Source organism: Pelophylax lessonae, assembly GCF_965119305.1.
Source record: "Pelophylax lessonae genome assembly, chromosome: 4".
Lineage (NCBI taxonomy): Eukaryota > Metazoa > Chordata > Amphibia > Anura > Ranidae > Pelophylax > Pelophylax lessonae.
In genome coordinates this window covers 512,329,417-512,350,939 of record NC_138771.1, presented here as the reverse complement: position 1 = coordinate 512,350,939, position 21,523 = coordinate 512,329,417, and the positions used below count along the sequence as shown (strand labels likewise).

The 21,523-nt window shown below is 42.7% G+C and overlaps 1 protein-coding gene across 1 annotated transcript in view; it reads right to left on the bottom strand.

The window, feature by feature from the left end:
- Positions 1-7,336: 7,336 nt before the first annotated feature.
- Positions 7,337-21,523, bottom strand: part of AGBL3 (AGBL carboxypeptidase 3) — a 199,941-nt gene continuing 185,754 nt past the window's right edge. Inside the window, exons 15-21 of the mRNA XM_082252932.1 lie at positions 19,029-19,082; positions 16,459-16,513; positions 16,078-16,254; positions 14,697-14,742; positions 14,416-14,588; positions 10,436-10,661; positions 7,337-7,844 (exon numbers count right to left, since the gene is read on the bottom strand). Of these exons, the coding sequence (XP_082109058.1) occupies positions 7,403-7,844; positions 10,436-10,661; positions 14,416-14,588; positions 14,697-14,742; positions 16,078-16,254; positions 16,459-16,513; positions 19,029-19,082 (1,173 nt within the window). The 3' untranslated portion in view covers positions 7,337-7,402. The remainder of the gene's footprint in view (positions 7,845-10,435; positions 10,662-14,415; positions 14,589-14,696; positions 14,743-16,077; positions 16,255-16,458; positions 16,514-19,028; positions 19,083-21,523) is intronic.

Sequence of the window (21,523 nt, the reverse complement as noted above, 5' to 3'; positions counted from 1 at the left end):
CCCACGTTTTTCTCCAAATCTCCAACCTCTGGTACCCTCCTCAAGTGGACATGTTTGCCACTCCGGACAAATCAAAACTCCCAAGATTCTACTCTCGCCTTCCCTACACTCAGTCGGAAGCAGTCGATGCCCTGACATGTCCATGGAATTTCTCCACGGCATATGCCTTTCCTCCTCGTCCGCTGATTCCGAAGTTTCTCCAGAGACTCCTCACAGAGTCAGTACAAATCCTAGCGATACTCTCTTTTTGGCTGAAGAGACCATGGTTCCCTCTAGCCATCCATCTCAGTGTGGAATCCCCCATCAGGATTCCTCCTTTTCCCGACCTACTATCCCAGCAGGGACTATGTCATCCGAACCCTCAGTGGTTGGATCTTCGGGTTTGGAAACTGAGAGGCGAAGGTTTCAGTCCTTAGGATGTACCCCTGGAGTCATCTCGACACTGTTGAAGGCCAGAAAACCCTCCACCAACGCGGTTTATTCAAAGATCTGGAATAAGTTCCTAGCATTTGCCGCAGGGCAGGACTTCAACCCCATCCTTCCCTCTACCTCTCAAGTTTTGGCCTTCCTGCAGACAGGATTGGATTAAGGATTGGGTCTAAACTCCCTTAAGGTGCAGGTGGAAGCGATCTCGGCTGCAACCAAGAAAAGATGGGCTGAAGATCCTCTGTAGTTACCTTTTTAAGGGGAGTGTTAAAGATCCGTCCTCCCATTGGGCTCCCTTTTCAACAGTGGGATCTTACCCTAGTCTTGGAGGCTCTATCTAACCCCCCATTTTCTCCAGTGGAACAGGCTTCTCTCTGGAATTTGTCATTACAAACCGCCTTCCTCTTAGCCATCACCTCTGGCAGATGAGTCTCCGAACTGCATCCCCTAGGAATAAGTGAAGATCACATTACCTTCTTCCCGGACAGAGTGGAACTTCGCTATATGCATGGTTTCATCCCTAAGGTCTCCTCTTCTTCTCGAACCTTGGGCTCTTCCGGTCTTCCAGAACGCAGACTCAACTCATCACGACCTAGACATCTCTAGAGTTCTTCGGGCCTATCTAGAGGCCACAAGCTCATTCAGACAGTCTGACAGTCTGTTCATCATCCCCTTCGGGAAAAACAGGGGTAAGGAGGCCACCATCTTCATGGATCATCAAGCTCATCCAGAAAACCTATAAGGTCAAGGGGCTACCTCCACCTTCCCAACTAAAAGCTCATTCAACCAGGGCAGTCTCAGCTTCCTGGGCGGCAAGGGCCAATGTTTCCTTAGAGACGGTTTGCAGGGCCGCCTCATGGTCATCACGTCATACGTTCTTCAAGCATTATCGTATCGACCCAGGGTCTCTCACAACTGTGGAGTTTGGCAGAAGGACTATCCAGTTGGCCATGTCTTTGTCCAATTAAAGAGTCACACATTCAGCATTACCCACCCATTTGTCTTTGCTAGTTATTTATCACTAGTATGCTGCCATGGAGGCACCAGGAAAACTGTATCATACTTACCGTAATTTTCCTTTCCTGGTGCCTATCCATGGCAGCATATGCTCCCACCCCTGGTATTCTATATGACAGAGAATGATGGGACAGGGAGCGGAGCTCTATCACTAGTATGCTGCCATGGATAGGCACCAAGAAAGGAAAATTATGGTAAATATGATACAATTTTCCGTTTTTACAGGTTACCAGTTTAGAGTTGGGCCCCTTTCACACATACAGTCCGTTTTTCACCCATCCGTTGACGGATGAAAAACAGACATCAATGCATCTTTATGTAAAAACTGATGACAACAGATGATCATCCGTTAACATCTGTTTTCATCTGCTTCCGTCAATGCCCTTTTTTTTGAACGGATGAATGTCCTGCTTTTCATCCATCAAAAAAAACGAATCGGACGAAAAACGGATGTAAACGGACAAACGGTCCGTTTTTTATCCGTTTTTGCATGGGTAGTTGATGTAAAAAAAACGAATGAAAAATGGATGAAAAAACGGACGAAAACTGATAAAAAAACGGATGAAAAACTGATACATTTTGACGTGACTGAACTGATGAACTGAACGGACCGTATGTGTGAAAGGGGCCTTACAGAGGCGGTCTTGGGCTAGAATTGTTGCTCTCGCTCTAACGTTCGTGGTGATACCTCACATGTATGAATTGAATGCTGTTTACATATGTGGCCGCGACTAAAGCATGTGTTTGCGTCCGCATGCAAACACACGCGCAGACGGGGCACTCTAAATTTTTATTGTTTATTTTATTTTTACACTTTCCCTTTAATTATTTTTTTTGATCACTTTTTTTCCTATTACAAGGAATGTAAAAATCCCTTTTAATAGGAAGTGAATGACAGGTCCTCCTTATGGGGAGAACTGGGGTCAATCAGACCTCAGATCCCTCCTACAGGCTGGAAAACTTCAGCCGAGATTAGTGCAAGATTGAAAACTGCCAGGCCAGGTGTGACATCATCACGTCGCACCCGGGCCTCCGAGAGTCATATAGACAGCCGGGGACCATCTGGTCCTTGCAGTCTCTATGATGTACTTCCACCAGCTGCCGATTCCTTCTCCAGCCGGGAGAAGCACCGGAGAGCGGCGGCATGTCCCCTCCTGCAGCCTGTAAGAACGATCAAGCGGCTGAACAGCCGCTATGATTGTTCTTATGGTGAAGGGAATTTACGGCTAAAAAAATGATATCTGAATGATGCCTGCAGCTTTAAGCGCTGGATGTCATACGACGCCTGGTGGTAAGAAAGTGGTTAATCACAGCACGGCCGGGTCACCGGTGGTGCACCCGTGTGCTCCCTACCTGGAAGTGCCGGATTATGTACCTAGTACATGATCTGGCACAGCAGAGCCGCCTTGGCTCTGTTGATACGTTCGGCAAGTAGTTAAAGCGTATTAAACACAATAAATTTGCCTCCTCTAGGGCAGATTTTATACATATATTTAGGGACTGTACAGCCATGCAACAGTATTAGTCAGAGGTTAAGCGATGTATTCTATCAGTTACGACAATATTTGTCTGTCCATCTATAGAAATATGTCTCTTGGGATTGGTGGACTTCTTAGCTGCTCTATTATTCTAGGAAGCATATTATTATTTTGTGGAAAAAAAACACAGTCCCTTTTGTTCCCAACTGGAAAGCACTCATTAACAGAACTTTACTATTTCATAAGGCCACATATGCTAGCAGAGGAGTGCCCACTAAGTTCCATAGGGTGTGGGGTGGATGGCTAAACAATATGTTTACAGTTTTGGACACTACTCTACAATACTCTGTTCTGATGCTCTTCAAGCCTGCAGTGCAATACAAAACAGTACCTTGACATGTGATCTGGGACAGTTCAATGAGACATTGTTAATGGGACTGCTGTTGCTCTGTTTAGGTTGGGGAGCAGATATTTCATACTATATATGTCATTTCCTTTATAAGGAGAACGGCAATAGGAAATTTTAAGACTTTTTTCACACAATCAATGATCTATAATTCTATGTTGGATATGTTCTGTATAAGCCATGGCGTTTTACTGGCTACTTAGTGCTGATGTTTTGTTCTGTTTGATTTGTGTGGCCTGGTTGTCAGGCTGTCATTGCATTTTTTAATACTCATTTTTAAAAGCAATAAAAAAAAAATTAATGTCCTAAATGCTTCCGTCCTGCCTGTCAGCAGTAATGTACACAGAGAAGTGCATTCACAGTTTAGAGTACATTTACGGCACCCGCTCTGCATTGAAGGGGGCATGTACGCTGGTCACTGCATTGAAGGGGGCATGTACGCTGGTCACTGCATTGAAGGGGGCATGCACGCTGGTCTCTGCATTGAAGGGGGCATGTACGCTGGTCACTGCATTGAAGGGGGCACGCACGCTGGTCTCTGCATTGAAGGGGGCATGTATGCTGGTCTCTGCATTGAAGAGGGCATGTATGCTGCACACTGCATTGAAGGGGGCATGTACGCTGGTCACTGCATTGAAGGGGGCATGTACGCTGGTCTCTGCATTGAAGGGGGCATGTATGCTGGTCACTGCATTGAAGGGGCATGTACGCTGGTCTCTGCATTGAAAGGGGGCATGTATGCTGGTCACTGCATTGAAAGGGGGCATGTACGCTGGTCACTGCATTGAAGGGGGCACGCACGCTGGTCTCTGCATTTAAGGGGGCACGTACGCTGGTCTCTGCATTGAAGGGGGCATGTACGCTGGTCACTGCATTGAAGGGGGCATGTACGCTGATCTCTGCATTGAAGGGGGCATGTATGCTGGTCACTGCATTGAAGGGGGCAGGTACGCTGGTCACTGTGCATTGAAGGGGGCACGCACGCTGGTCACTGTGCATTGAAAGGGGGCACGCTGGTCACTGTGCATTGAAAGGGGGCACGCTGGTCTCTCTGCATTGAAAGGGGGCACGCTGGTCCCTCTGCATTGAAAGGGGGCACGCTGGTCCCTCTGCATTGAAAGGGGGCACACTATACCTTAATTACTGAAGGCCCCTTTCACACTTTTGCGACCTCAAAGTCATGCAATTCTTTACAGCGTTTTTTGCCGCAAAGCAATGCTTATTACATTTTTCTGTTTGGGCCCCCCCCCCCCAAATTTTGAGCACCAGCCGCCACTGATTTTTAGTCTGCTCCGGTCCAGGCACTTGGACCCCTGTGTTGGCAACGGCTGTTGGAGAGACAAAGGAGCACACAACAGTGGCTGGAAATTCTGGCAATAGTGATGTCACCTATAGGCTCCCATGTTCCAGATGTTGTCAGTGCTACCTCCCCTGCAGCTGCTGCTGTCTGCCAACCAGGACAGCCGGAGCTGCAGATCACGTGACTGAATGGGAGCAGACACAAATAGTCATTATACAGATCTTTTCTACACAGGTTAGGCAGCATAGGTAGCCGAAGGGGAAAGGGAACATGTTTAAGAATAAGTAGTGTTAAGCTGGCCATAACAATACAAAAGATGGTTTTTTTTTATGTGTAAGAAAGAAAACAAACAAAGTCTCCCATCCACACATTCAAAGTGGATAGGAGAATCCTGCCCGCTACGCTACTGTATTCTGACAGCGGGAACTCCTCCGGTCAAAATACACTGAACAGCACTGCAGCCGATTGGCTGCAGTGCTTATCTAACAAAAAGTTAACGTTTCTAAACGTTTCTGTTAGTAAGAAGTCAATAAGTAGGTCAACATCTCATGAACAGGAATGACCGTAAATGGATCAAAATTTGGCCAGACCTTCGCTGAAGTAGACTAATTTTAATCCAGCTATGGCCAGGTTTAGATTGGAATTCTACTTTACACTGCAGAAATCAGTAATTTAGTGATATTCTGTAACTGCCTAAAGCAAAGCATTAAGCTTCACATCTTCAAATATGCATAGTGTAGCTTGCTGAATGCTTGTTTAAAGCTACAGTCATCCTTTGTTGCATCTCAGTGCTGTTGATCCCCGCTGTCTTTTTTGAAGAAACTTCCTGTCTACATGCACTCCATCAATGGCCACATGACATATCCCAAGATGTGTTTCCTCATGGTGACAACCGTGGACCATGCCTTTGTAGGATTTCTTAAAATATGTTTGTTAGGCCACTTGCAGTCTCTACCAGATGCTCATGTGACAGGATGACAAGAAGACAGGAGCACGATTGGGAGACAGGTACTGAGCATTGTCACTCTGTAACAGGAAGTGGCTGAACATCAGGGTCACCAGAGATTGTAATGAAAACTATTTCTGAAATTATATTAATGATAAAGACTATATGAGAACCTCACTTTGTTCCCCACCATGCCATTTACCTGTATGGGCTGAGGACTCTCTCCCTTTCTGGATGTGACAGTGCTGGGTGCCTGAACAGCCATTCACAAAGCACCAACAATGCCTGGGGGGCGTGTAAGTCACATGTTTCCATGTTTCTCTATACCCAAAGTACTTGTTGTACCAGTTCAAAGGCTCAGGCCACGAAAAGCCAAATGATCAAAATGATGATCAACTTGAGAACCAGGGAATTTGCATTTTCTGAAAGAGGTTAGCATTGGCAGCCTTACTTACAGACAGGTTTTCTTTTAGATCCAAAGCCCATATTCATATAGTTATCTAAAGCCCCAATAAAAATGATGAGTAGGATAAAGTATCCTCTTCTCTTGACAATTTGCTGATGTCCATTTGTGTTTGTCTCAGTGAGACAATCAGCCATATTCAAAACTCTACTGCAATGTTTGTTGTATAAAGGACAAGGCGGGAAGTGCTCTGAGTTATGGACAGTATAGGAATGTATATAGGGTGTCTGTAGGACACCCTCTGAAAATGTGTTATCAGCCAGTAAATCTAAAAAAAAAAAATCCCTTCCTCTCTCCCTGATGCCTTTCACACTTGCTGGTAGCTATTTTTAATGCTGGGAACTGAATGTCGTTCAATGAGTGCTGCACAGTGCAGTAATGCTCCGAGTGCAGGCTGTGTGATGTCACCAGTCTAAGGTGAAGAGGGGGTGGGTTGAATGATGCTGGCTGTCATTTTCACCTGGAAGACAGAGGGCATCTAGTGGTGAAAAGATGTAGTGCATGAAACTACTCCAGACTGAAGGTAAATGTTTTAGCAAAAGCTGTTTTTTTTTATTTTTATGATTACAGCGCTATTCATTCAAATTTGTTTAAGCTTGAGTTTAGTTTCTTTATCGTACATTTTTTTAAATAAATCCAAGTTCACTGCTGCATTGTTCAATTATCCACATCACTCAGAAGTACCACAGAAATACTGTATGTATGTATCAGCGACATATGACAAGTGGTGAATCTCTGCAGAGAGACCACAGCTTCAGCACATAGAGCAAGGGTCCTTCTCTGCAGCATGCTGGAAGGGGACAGCTTTATTACTCTGGCTGTGGCTGGTCTCTAAAGAAAACATATTAAGAATTTGCACACTTTTTGTATTGATGCACCTGGAATATATTTATTTGGTTCCAAAGGAATGTTCAATTAGGTTTTAATACTGACTACAACAAAAAATAATGTGATACTTGATATAATTTTTTACTTAACTTTTGTAAAAACAGTGGTGACAAATTACATATCTTTGTACTATATTTAGAATTTAGAGCCGGTCCACACTAGCGTGACTTGTCAGGCGACTTGTCAGCCTGACAAGTCGCGCTCCCTCGCGGTCCATTGACCGCTACAGGACCCGTTCTAATAGGAGCGACACAAGTCGCTCCGACTTAGAAAAAGGGTCCTGTACTACTTCGGGGCGACCTCGGAGCGACTTGCATAGACTTCCATTATGTGAAGTCCCTGCAAGTCGCTCCGAAGTCGTGTCGCCCCAGTGTGAACTGACTATTAAGGGTAAGTTTGTAAGTGTTTATAAACACTGTAGGAAACTTCTGAAACGACAATGGCAATGGTGCCCCATTATCTGCCTCAGGAGGCAAAACTAACTATAATTCAAGCACCATTTGGAGTCAGGGAAATTTTGGGATTGTTTTGGAAGTGGCGCTAGGCTGACCCGCTGTCCTGGTTTCCTGGACGTGTTCCCTGAATTGTCAGTCCTGTGTTTTGAGATGTCCTCTTTTGGTGGGGTAGCAACAAGTTGGTTCCTGAAGTGCAAGGAAGTACCATCTACAGGTGCCCCACCTCCACTTTGCTGTAGTCCAAATAGGACATCTTTCCAGGTGCTTTCTGGGAGCATAGGACACTGCCTTTCAGCTTGGTCCTCCTGTGAGCAGGGGCTAAACGGTCTTCTCAGCTTCTTTTTTTGTAGCAGCCCATTGGCAGATTGACCTTTTCCTTTTCTGGCGGGTGTAACACTGGTGCTGCTAAAAGACTTTGATTTTTGAGAGCGGGCTGCCATTTTTGGTAATGTATTCCGAACGTGCCTGCAGAAGACATGAAGATACAATGTAAAAGTGAAAATCTAGTGGACATCTAGTAGTAGAAAGAAACGAGTGTATGCTCTTAAGGGGAGGCAGTATTGCGGCCAGCTGCATTATTTATTTTCAGGGGCGGTACTTCCAGCATCATCCAGCAATTTCTAGTTATCTAGCCATTTCCTCCCCAGCCCTACTGTCCCTGGCCTGCCCCTTTCATTCCCTGGATTTTTAATCATGGAGGCTCAGTATTACATGTATATGTTACCACAGCTTTCTGTTTTCAGGAAGCTATGTACAGCCTCCCGTTAGCCTCTCACAGTATTTATGGTCTGATTGCATTGCATAGAGAATCACAGAAAACTATTGATATTGTCACTGGGTCTAATATTAGGTATGTAGAAAGGCAACATATAAGCATAAGGTTGGCAAAATATGAGCAGATCATACTTGAGCTTTAATACAGTTACACAAATAAAAAGTAGGCAATTAAAGTGCGGACATCAAAAATAATAATCTAAAATAAGCCAACACTAAGGCCATATTCATACGGCAGGTTACATCAGCGGATTCTTGCGGCTGGAATGACTAGGGCATGCGATTAGTAGCTGCCATTCAGCCTATTGAACTAGTTGCAGACTTTGGGCATGCTACATACTCCCAAAAAACATCATCATTATACACAGGGTATGGGTCCAGTCTCTCTGCTCTGCTTCTGGGACTCCCCCCTCCCAGTATACCATAATTTTCTGCTTTCATCAATCATAGCCAGCATTACAGTATACTCAGAGAAGAGGTCGACAGCTCTAGCTGTCAAAAAATAAATTGAAATCAGTGTTTATAAAACAACTTCTCCAGACCACAATAATACAAAAATACAACGTAACATGTTGTTACATTTTATCTTTCTGTTCATTCATCTGGGATTAACTTAGATCTGCAGATGATGTCAGTTAAAGCGGAGTTCCGGCCACGAAAATGTATTTTCAATAAAAATACCCCGGGACAGTCAGGGCTAGTACATTCCACAATGGATAGCCTCTGTACTGTCCCGGGTCGCACTTACCTTTTAGAAGAAATACTTACCATGAAAATTTCTTCTCCAGCGCTGCCATCTCGGATGTGGGCAGCTGAAGCCAGTGCGTCCTCTTCTGCATCCTCTTCCGTGTCCTCTTCTCCCAGAATGCGCCTGCACCGGCCCCGCTCGTCACTTCCGGTGCGAGCGCGTCATCCCTCCACAGCTTCTGGGCATGCCCTGAAGCTTTTTAGCAGGGAATGAGGGATCAATGCAAAGAGGAAGTGAGAGCGCGGGCCGCGGCCGCAGAGGGAGGAAGTGGAAGAAAGGTGAGTATATTTTTCTTCAATAACAAGGTAAGTAACCAAAAAAAAAAAAAATCTTAACTATCCATTTGTTTTTCTGGTGACCAAAAGCAAGCGGATGGCCCAAAATCGATTATGTCGATTTTGTGGCTGTAACTCTGCTTTAAAGCAAATTGACAAGTAAAAAATATGTTTTTTTTTAAATAAAATGTTCCTCTGTTTAACCCCTTCTTAACCCTTAGTTTACTCTAATCAGCCCTAATTAACTTCTTGGTCTCCTCTCTTCAACTATGATTTTTCTGCTGATTTTATTTTTGTTTCTATTTTATTAACTATCAATATTAAACCTTTTTTTGTTTTGTTATTATTTTTAAGTAATAACTTTGCAATGATTTGCACCAGAATCATAATTTTAGTGTCATTCTAAACAGGACAAAATACAGAAAAAAATGTGCACTTTTTATATGCAGTACCATATTTATTTTTAAACTAACACTTCTAAAAAAAAAATAAGAAAAAGTGTGTTTGGTTTAGCTGCTGTTATGAATAGATGTCCAAGCCAGGACTCAGCTGTGTCAAGGCTCAGACATCTGTTCCTAATCACATCTAGTCGCATGACCTGGTCATTCCTGCTGCAAGAATCCGCTGGTTCTTATATACCGCCATGTGAAAGAGACCTTAAAAAAATAGTTTACCTTTTGAACATGGTACAGAATCTGCATCTGTGACAGTGGGTGGGGTATCTTCTCCCTGTACCCACTGTCACAATTTAAAAACAGCGTGGTCGTGCGGGTCTCCGCCCACATGGCCACATCATTCATTCAGTGTCCTGTTAATGCATGCCTACAAGTACTGTCAGCCATTGCGGCTAACAGCTTGTAGTTCTCAATGAGCTGCAGGGTCGCTGGTGAGTGCTCTCATAGTCCATTGATCTTTCTGCTCTCCGGTTACTGCCTGCCCGTACACGGTACGAGCAGAGAGCTATGCTAAAAGTCTGCATGAGCCTGAGATTGCACCCATGATCTGCTGATGGTGGGTGCAATGTTCTACAGACTACTCAGTTAAAAATGAAATGCACATTTTTTTACCTGCAAAAGAATGTGTATTTATTATTTTTTTTTAAGGTGAATTTATCCTTTAAATAATTTAGACTTTATCTTTAAAAGCCGTTCAGCTTCATACTTTTTCAGATCAGGGTGCTAGAACTGTACCTCTTTGTATAACCATAATGTGATTCTGCTCAATATTTTATTAATAAATGATTAAAAGAAACAAGTTACCGAATCTTTGTGGCAGTGGTGGATTGGAGAAATATTTCTTCATCTGTTCCAATGACCTTGGCTTCTGAGGAGTTTGTCACAGCTGGGAGAGCGATTTCCCCTTTCATGTTTCTCATACTCGCTGTCCCTTCCTTGTCTCTTCGGCTCCCTGCACAATCTTCTCTGTCCAAATGTGCTGAAGATGTGTCCTTCTGTCTCCACTGCACATAATTCCCTTGAGTTGTTACTGAAGCAATCACATTAGTTGTAATTATGAAAAGAAAATGCAAAGAAATTGGATATATAAATCTCATTTCATATTATAGCTGTCAACAGTTCTTAATAAAGACAATTTAAAGGTTTGCTAAAGTCAAAATATTGTATTCCGGTAACTGTATGTGGTGTGCAGTACAGCAAAGCACGCTTTTACAGGCAGGGTATATGTATGGGTTTTACTTTACTTTAGGAGAGCATTATCCCCCTTTCAGCCTTACATTGCAATGAACGCAGAGGGGAAAAACTGTTCACCTATACTGCGAGAATACCAATAAGATACGTTGGGTTGATGAGGACACAACTTTGAATGATGGCGACTTTTTCACAGGTCTGTAATCACTAAAAAAATTGACTGAAATTGCTTTTAATTATGTCAGCATTTGCTGCTAGTGCATTTAGCGCAAATATCATCCAGATGATTGTACAAAGTCATTGAAGGGAAGTCATTGTTGTGGCCTGGGAATTCATTTGGGTAAGAAAAAAAAAAGGAATTTTGACCTGTAAAATGAGTTACAGTACAGTACAGGACACAGACATATCCTTAGGCAGGCCATACACGGTTTGAATCTCGGCAGGTTGTGCACGAACCGACCGAGATTCGAAACGTATATGGGCAAGTTGAATAGACCAAGTTGATTGATCGACCTGAGTACAACCAGAATGGCAGGTTTTACCTGCTGCTATAGCCCCTAGCAAAACCTAACAGGCTTCTCCTGGCGGGGATGGCTTCCCTGCCCCGCCGGGAGAAGACAATGGCCTGGCAGGAGGGATTCCCGCATCAACACTGTCTGTGTTGATGGGGGAATCAGAAAAGAAAATTTGCTCTGTGTATGGCCTGCCTTAGAATACTGGGTTATGTGTTGCTACCACTTACCTAAATGAAGCAACATAACCCAGTTGTCCAAGGGGTCCAGGGGTAGAGAATTTATTTTGGATTGTTATTTTGATGGTAGGTCATTTTTTTTTTTACTATTTTACTATTTTGGGGAAGTTTTCGTTCGATAATTAAATCAAATCAAGAGTAATCCACAACAAAACAAATTATAATTCACCTGTATACACGAAGCAATGACATGTACGATTTTACTAACACATGCCAAAGTTGCAAACCTACACTATATTATCAAAAGTATTGGTACGCCTGCCTTTACACACACATGAACTTTAATGGCATTCCAGTCTTAGTCCTTAGGGTTCAATATTGAAAGGGTGGGCCTACCCTTTGCAGCTATAGCAGCTATAACAGCTATAACTCTTCTGGGAAGGCTGCCCACAAGGTTTAGAAGTGTGTCTATGGGAATGTTTGATTATTCTTCCACAAGCGCATTTGTAAGGTCAGGCACTGATGTGGACGATAGGAAGGGCTGGTTCGCTGTCTCCGCTCTAATTCATCTCAAAGGTGTTCTATCGCGTTGAGGTCAGGACTATGTGCAGGCCAGTCAATTTCCTTCACCCCAAACTCGCTCATCCATGTCCAGACAAATCTGTTGGGGTGTAATCGTTTATGCTGAGCACTGTATATTCACTGAACAAAATTATCAACGCAACACTTTTATTTTTGCCCCCATTTTTTCATGCGCTGAACTCAAAGATCTAAGACTTTTTCTTTGTACATCAAAGGCCTATTTCTCGCAAATATTGTTCACAAATCTGTCTAAATCTGTGTTAGGGAGTACTTCTCCTTTGCCCAGATAATCCATCCACCTCACAGATGTGGCATATCAAGATGCTGACAGCATGATTATTGCACAGGTGTGTCTTAGGCTGGCCACAATAAAAGTCGGTTCACATTGATCCGACTCGAAGTCGCCCCGACTTCAGGCGACTAATGAAGTCGCCCGTGCAGCGCGACTTCGGCGCAGCTTGCAACGACTTCACATAATGGAAGTCAATGCAAGTAGCCCTGACTTTGCAAAAAAATAGTGCAGGAACCTTTTTCTAAGTCGGATCGACTTGAGTCGCTCTGATTAGAACGGTTCCATTGCACAGAATGGAACGCTACTTGTCAGGCGACCAAGTCGCCTGACAAGTCGGATCAGTGTGAACTGGCACTCTACAATGTGCAGTTTTATCACACAGCACAATGCCACAGATGTTGCAAGTTTTGAGGGAGCGTGCAATTGGCATGCTGACTGCAGGAATGTCCACCAGAGCTGTTGCCCGTGAATTGAATGTTCATTTCTCTACCATAAACCGTCTCCAAAGGCGTTTCAGAGAATTTGGCATTTCATCACAACCGCAGACCACGTGTAACCACACCAGCCTAGGACCTCCACACCCAGCATCTTCACCTCCAAGATCATCTGAGAACAGCCACCCAGACAGCTGCTGCAACAATCGGCTTGCATAACCAAGGAATTTCTGCACAAACTGTCAGAAACTGTCTCAGGGAAACTCATCTGCATGCTCGTCATCCTTATCGGGGTCTCGACCTGACTGCAGTTCGTCGTCGTAACCGACTTGAGTGGGCAAATGCTCAAATTCAATGGCATCTGGCACTTTGGAGAGGTGTTCTCTTCATGGATGAATCTCAGTTTTCACTGTACAGGGCACATGGCAGACAGTGTGTATGGTGTTGTGTTGGTGAGCGGTTTGCTGATGTCAACGTTGTGGATCAAGTGTCCCATGGTGGCGCTGGGGTTATGGTATGGGCAGGCGTATGTTATGGACAACGAACACAGGTGCATTTTATTGATAGCATTTTGAATGCACAGAGATACCGTGACGAGATCCTGAGGCCCATTGTTGTGCCATTCATCCACGACCATCACCTCATTTTGCAGCATGATAATGCACGGCCCCATGTTGAAAGGATCTGTACACAATTATTGGAAGCTGAAAACATTACAGTTCTTGCATAGCCAGCAAACTCACCAGACATGTCACCCATTGAGCATGTTTGGGTATATTCTGGATCGGCGTATATGACAGCGTGTTCCAGGTCCTGTCAATATCCAGCAACTTCGCACAGCCATTGAAGAGGAGTGGACCAACATTCCACAGGCCACAATCAACAACCTGATCAACTCTATGCGAAGGAGATGTGTTGCACTGCGTGAGGCAAATGTTGGTCACACCAGATACTGGGTGGTTTTCGGACACCCCCCCCCCATACAGAAAAACTGCACATTTTAAAGTGGCCTTTATGGTGGCCAGCCTAAGGAACAACTGTGCAATAATCAAGCTGTCTAATCAGCATCTTGATATGCCACACCTGTGAGGTTGATGGATTATCTCAGCAAAAGAGAAGTGCTCACTAACACAGATTTAGACAGAATTGTGAACAATATTTGAGAGAAATAGGCCTTTTGTGCACATAGAAAAAGCCTTAGATCCTTGAGTTCAGCTCATGAAAAATAGGGGCAAAAAAAAAAAGTGTTGCGTTCATAATTTTGGTCAGTGTATGTGTATTATATATATAATTGATTTTCTTTTTCTTACACTTTTTTATGTCCCCACTGACTCAAACCAGACCCCCCCCCCCCCCCGGAGCCTCTGTACTGACAGGAAGTGGGGTGATGCTAAGTCTGGGTGCCATTTTTAAGCAGCACTAGGGGCAATTAAAGTCCCGTCCCTTTGCTGTTTACAAATAGGGCCTGGGACTCAATCTGTAAAGTTGTATTAACAAAACACAGATCTGAATTAATTTGTGTCTTTTAAAACTGCAGTTCAACTTTAGGGAGGCTCTACTGTGTTTTGACTTGTAGTAATGATAGTTTTCTTACCAGATCCATACATATTGCTCAGATTGTCCATATTGTTGGGAGCTATAGGTGGAGCAGATCCGCTTATTCTCACAGATAGGGGAGATAGATCATGCCTTACAACTGCCCCTGCAGGCAGAGAGCTGGAAGTATCCCTTTCCAGGGGTGAGTCTCTGGCCCACAAGCTTCCTGAACTAAATAAGAGATTGTAAATCAATATATTTTTATCAAGAAAACATGTGTGTTTGTTCCACGTTCGTAGAAATTCACTAAGAAATAAGTGTATTGAATCTGTCTCTTACCTGGAAAACTTTCCATCACTGTACAAAGCTGTAAAAGGGCCTTTCACTAAAAATTCAATAAAAGTACAATGTCATCAAAAGTATCTAAATCCAGTACACAGAACAAATGGCCAATTCTGGAGAAAAGACATGTGGAAATTAAAGGGTACATGTTCAAAGTAACCAACCAGATTATCATTATCAACTGTTAAGTGCAAGTTCAAGAATGGATCCATGTATCTGACTGGTTGCTTTGATCAACCAATGTCTTTCCTGCTCCAGATTTTTGGAGTAAAATTTAGAGGGTTTAAGTTTATGTACAAGTCAAAACTCTATTTGTTTTTAGTTTTGGATGGTGTGTGGAAGGATGTCAGGTTTTACTGCTGTCTAGGGTTTCAATAGAGAGATTTCACTCCAATCCCTGTCCTACTGATAACGGTTTCACCAGACAGGATATGAGCAAAAAATCTGCAACAGAGACATAGATAAATAAAAACTTTAATAAAAAGTAATATATCTGCGCTCAGAACAAACAATAGAAGCTAAAAGCAAAGGCAGCCAGCACAAAAAGGCAAGATTACACACCAATAATAATAAATGAAAAAAAGTCCAGTTAAAAGTACAAAGTGAAAGTGAAGGTGAAGATGAAACTGCTCCGACCACCCGTGAAAGATGAGGATATAACACCAAAACACACCACGTAGAAATAAGGTAGACTCTTACCGGACAGTATTGACCCTCTGTGTTAAGAAAGGTCAATACTTGCAAGGATCCCAAATAAGGATAGACACCAGAGATGACGATGCTAGGTCTGGTTCATTTCGATGAGAGGCAATGGCTCAGACACACTGATATCCAGATATTCAATTTTATTAAAAGTATTGCACTTACAGAAGGTTAGATTTCAAACAACATATAAACATCCCAGGAATCAAAAACAGTGGTCCAATAGCGTGCTTACGTCATGCGTTCTGTCCCGCTTTATGCGTTTCGTCATTAATTGACGTGATTTAATTTGTTATTGATTCATTATTTATTTATATGCTTGCATTGGTGCTGCCCTCCTGTTTTTACATAATTAAAAACTTGACATGGGTTCTTGGCTCTCGCCTTCCCCACTTTAGTGAAGAAAGCAGTTTTTTTTTTTTACTACAAATATATAGCCGCATTGCTATTGGAGAGTTCCCCTCACTTTCTGCCTGCTAAACTGTTGTCAGTAGTACAGGAAGTAAAGGGGAAATCTAATGGAACCCTGGATAGCAGTAAACACCTAACCTTTCCCTACTTCATTCAAAGTTAAAGAAAACAATAGAGAAACGCTAACTTTATAGCAAAAGCCAAAACCTGAAATTGCCTGGTGCTTCAGGATTCTTCTTCCCATACCACAGACTCTCATACCCACCTGACTTGTGTACTCCGTCTCCAGACTCATAGCCATGCAATGAAATATTAGATGCAGGGGTGTCACTGACATCTTGCGGGATGAAGTAGTAACAGCTTGGCTCCAGGGTGCCATTTAAAGGAAATCTTTGGGGAACAAGGCTTTTAAATAATGGGAGAGGTCTATTCCAGTGGAATCCTGACAACACAAACCATATAATTAGGAGAGAACAAGCCAAAAACATCAGAATTAGCACAATATGTTCCCTCTGCACAGGGCATCAGTGACACAGAAGGCATTGAAATGCAAGGACAGCATAATAACCAAGCAACCAGCATTCAAAAAGATCTTAGCATTGTCAATCCTCTTTATTTCCCTTTTTTTTTTTATATTGCTACTCACCTTTTAAACGGCTTGTAAATTCGATTCCATTCTGTTCACTGGCATAAGGATGAGACTGGATGCATTTAAAAGAACAAATAGGATTATATAATACAAGGCTATACATAGGAGAGCACACATAATGTAAATAATACAAGCGTACAGTGTATCCTAGGTAAAACCTTGTTTTTAAGGTTTGGAGAGTGTAAGAAAGAGTTAGACCCCGGGCCAGATTTCCCAATAGACACATGCCTACAAGCGTCCTTCCTAGAGGGGTGCCTGTCTGTACATGGCCGGATCTAGGGGGGTACTGGGGCAACAGCATGTTCACATTTGGTTTTTAAAGGGATAGCACACAAGAATTCACACTTAATTATTGCATATATATAAGGCAGTGCCACCCTTACCGCCCCCATTCCATTTTTGTTCTGATCTCCCACCCAGGTGGGATTTCTGAAGGAGGCAGCAGCCCTTCACTCATTACCATAGCGCGGAATCCTTGATGGATCTATTTCACAGAAGTGCCTAGGCACCTTTACATACAAGGAAGTGCACCATTTTCTAGGGGGAATTCTCTACAAAAGAAATATTTTTTCAGGGTACTACTTAGGCACAATTAACATTTTTTAAATGTTTCCTATAACAACACACTTTTTTTTTTTTTTTAAATTCAGATCCACTTTAAGGATTTGTTCAGGGTGCTAATTTATTAAAAGGTCACAGCGCCATCTATCTTACTGCATCTTCATTTCTGATCTTAGGTCACTTGGTGTACAGTTTGGACTTCCATTTTTCACCTGGGGGCACCTCCAGCACTTGGGAACAAACATTCTGCTCCACCCATTATCTCACAGATCACCTGTCTCTTCCCTTGTATGAAGTTTCTTCTGAGCTTGATATAAGGTTAACTTTTATATTTTTATTATTTCATTGAAAGTGTCAGTTTTGGCAGTTCCATCCAATTAAGAAACTTCTTTGACCGATTTCTCTGTTCCTTTTAACAAATTTTGACAAGGTGAGAAGAACAAGTTGAATCTACAGTAAATCTAAAATCTGTTTAATAGAGAGAGTCTGCCTATCCAGAAAGACTTTCTGCACATCCTGATACTGTAAAATTCAGATACAGTATCTCACAAAAGTGAGTACAACCCTCAACATTTTTGTAAATATTTTATTATATCTTTTCATGTGACAACACTGAAGAGATGACACTTTGCTACAATGTAAAGTAGTGAGTGTACAGCTTGTATAACAGTGTACATTTGCTGTCCCCTCAAAATAACTCAGCTATTGATAACACACAGCTATTGATGTCTAAACCGCTGGCAACAAAAGTGAGTACACCCCTTTATGACAATGTCCAAACTGGGCCCGAAGTGTCAATATTTTGTGTGGCCACCATTATTTTCCAGCATTGTCTTAACCCTCCTGGGCATGGAGTTCTTGGAGATGTGTTTTTGGGTCGTTATTATGTTGGAATACTGCCCAGATCTTCCTCAGCTTCAGTATGTCACAGTACATGTTGGCATTCATGGTTCCCTCAATGAACTGTAGGTCCACAGTGCCGGCAGCACTCATGCAGTCCAAGACCATGACACTCTCACCACCATGCTTGACTGTAGAGTCACACTTGTCTTTGTTCACCTCATCTGGTTGCTGCCACACACGCTTGACACCATCTGAACCAAAAAAGTTTATCTTGGTCTCATCAGACCACAGGACATGGTTCCATTAATCCATGTCCTTAGTCTGCTTGTCTTCAGCAAACTGTTTGCGGGCTTTCTTGTGCATCATCTTTAGAAGAGGCTTCCTTCTGGGATGACAGCCATGCAGACCAATTTGATGCAGTGTGCGGTGTATGGTCTGAGCACTGACAGGCTGACCCCCACCCATTCAAACTCTGCAGCAATGTTGGCAGCACTCATACGTCTATTTCCCAAACACAACCTCTGGATCTTACGCTGATCATGTGCACTCAACTTCTTTGGTCGACCATGGCAAGGCCTGTTCTAAATGGAACATGTCCTGTTAAACCTCTGTATGGTCTTGGACACTGTGCTGCAGCTCAGTTTCAGGGTCTTGGCAATCTTCCTGTAGCCTAAGCCATCTTTATGTAGACCAACAGTTCTTTTTTCCATATCCTCAGAGAGTTCTTTGCCATGAGGTGCCATGTTGAACTTCCAGTTACCAGTATGAAAGAGTGAGAGTGATAACACCAAATTTACCACGCCTGCTCCCCATTCACACCTGAGACCTTGTAACACTAAGGAGTCACATGACACCGGGGAGGGAATATGGCCAATTTGGACAACTTCACTTAGGGGTGTACTCACTTTTGTTGCCAGTGGTTTAGACATTAATGGCTGTGTGTTGAGTTATTTTGAGGGGACAGCAAATTGACACTGTTATACAAGCTGTACATTCACTACTTTATATTGTAGCAAAGTTTCATTTCTTCAGTGTTGTCACATGAAAAATAGAATAAAATATTTATGTGAGGGGTGTACTATTTTTTTGTGAGATACTGTACATTTATGCAGGCTAATCTGTTATATGGCATTTTAGGATTTAAAACTCTTGAAATAACTTACCTTGGTGCTGATGACTTCTCCATTGGAACTGAACACCAGGTAGATAACAGACACCTTTATAGAGACACAAATAAAATACATTCTGATGAGCTGTCTATATGCACACATTTAGGGGTTGATTTTACTAAAGGCAAATAGACTGTGCATTTTGCAAAGTGCAGTTGCACTCTGCAAGAGCAGTTGCGCCAGAGCTTAGTAAATGAGCAGAAGCTCTGCTGACTTCCATCATGTGCAAGCAAAAATACATTTTTTTTTTATCTTCCTTGCACGTAATTGGGCATTCTTTGCAAAGGGGATCTTTACCTAATTTACTAAGCTTTGGATCAACTGCAGTTGCAAAGTGCACAGGCTATTTGCCTTTAGTAAATCAACCCCTTAGGGTCCATGCACACTGGGCTTAAATAAATGCTGCTTATACAATAGTTTTGCATTGTTTTTCTCCTGCCTATAAAAGCAGCTCAATGTTATCTTATGTGTCCATGCAAATTAGAGCTTTTAGAGGCATATTTCAAGAAAAGAATATAGAGGCGAAAAAAAAAAAAAAACGTTCACAAGTGTGTTTTTGAGAGGAGATTTCAAGCAGAAAAAACGCTAAACGACTAAAAATGCGCTTACACACGTTTAGGAGCGTTCAGCATTTTCAAGTGTACATCAATTATAGTGACAAATGAGCAGTGGGGAATGTTTTAGAAAAAATGCTTATAAAAGCAAATGCCCATAAACTCTCCTAAACTTTTGTGCAATACAAGCTACAAGGAGTGTGTGTGTGTGTGTGTGTGTGTGTGTGGGGGGGGGGGGGGGGAGAGGTTGTGGCTGAATTCCTGTTTTCTGAGGAAAAAAAGCGCTGCTCCCTTGTATTGAGAGTACCTATCTGATTACAAAAATTTCACAGACCAGGCAAACTGTCTGAAAATAGGGTTTGTGGTTTTGAGGTGGAGATTTAAACTGCACCTGTGCCCAGACATGTACAAAATTCTTAACAAGCAGCTTTAAGTAAATCATCCCTAACTTAGGCCCCTTTCACACGGCGACGGAGTCCATTCTGCTCAGCGGGGGATCGCTCCGCCGATCCTCACTGAGCAGGCGGATGACAGCTCCGTCTCCCCTCTGTGTGTGGAGGCGGAGCTGTCAGATCCCTGCTGTCCTCTACAGGGAGATCGGATGAGAAAGGACCGCCTGTCCATTCTCATCCGATCCTCCAGACGGATGGAAAACTGGGTTTCCATCCGTCTGGATTTCACAGACAGGATCGGAATCGGATAGCAGCGGGTGTCAGCGGAGATGTCTCTGCTGACATCCGCTGCCCCATAGAGATGCATAGAGCACCCGATCCGGTCCGTTTGAAAAACTGACAGGCGGATCGGATCGGCTGTGTGAAAGGGGCCTTATCTTGCTGTTTGTACTCTGAAATCATTTTTTGTTAAAGATCTTCAAAGATCAGTACACAGATCATAAAGTTCTGTTGGTTTCTAACAGTTTAGAAACACCCTCTGCATTTTTACATTACAGGGCTGGTAGGCTGCCAAGATTCTGCTATCATAGCAAGTAAAAGGAAAAGAGTTAGGAATTCAGTGTTTGTTGTAAACCTTAAAAATGGATTTTGTTAGTCTTTTAATACGCTTTCACTGCTTGTTCAGAATATGTAAACATTGCATAGAACACAGGTTCACTTTAAAGATAGAGCAATCACATGTTTATGTAATTATGTACTGTAAGTGGATCTTTCCCATGACATTCTTTTTATTAGGTAAACAGGAAATCTGGAAGTTCCAGATAAGGAAGCTATCTCAGCAAGCGGAGCTTCTGAGGACAGAAAAATTAAAATCTTATAAAGACAGAATATTTTAAAAAAAGAAAAGAAAAGTGAAAATCACTTTAAGGAAGCCTGTTCACTTTGAATAGGCCCTCAATGCATAAAGTTATCACATGCACTAGTTTTGGAAATACACCATGGTGCTTTCAGCATACATATGGATCTGTGTGTTGTGTTGCTCTGTGTTGCCAATGCATTGGTTTATACTATATACAGGTGCATCTCAAAAAATTAGAATATCATCAAAAAGTTAATTTATTTCAGTAATTAAATTAGAAAAAAGAGAAACTCATATATTTTATATAAATTATATTGTAGTAATAGAGTAATATATTACAAGCATTTTTTTCTTCACTGGCTTACAGCTAGTGAAAACCCAAAATTCAGTATCTCAGAAAATTAGAATATTACATAAGACCAATAAAAAAGGGCTGCGCTGACTTAGGACTTGATAAAACACAGTGGAACAACACCAGCAGGTGGCATGGCTCCTCAAATCATCACTGACTCTGGAAGATTTTGCATTTTATTTAGAAATCAAGGTCCCAGAGTGTGGAGGAAGAATGTAGAGGCATGAGGTCCAGTATGAAGTTTCCACAGTCAGTGATGATTTGGGGAGCCATGTCATCTGCTGGTGTTGGTCCACTGTGTTTTATCAAGTTCAAAGACAGCACAGCCCTCT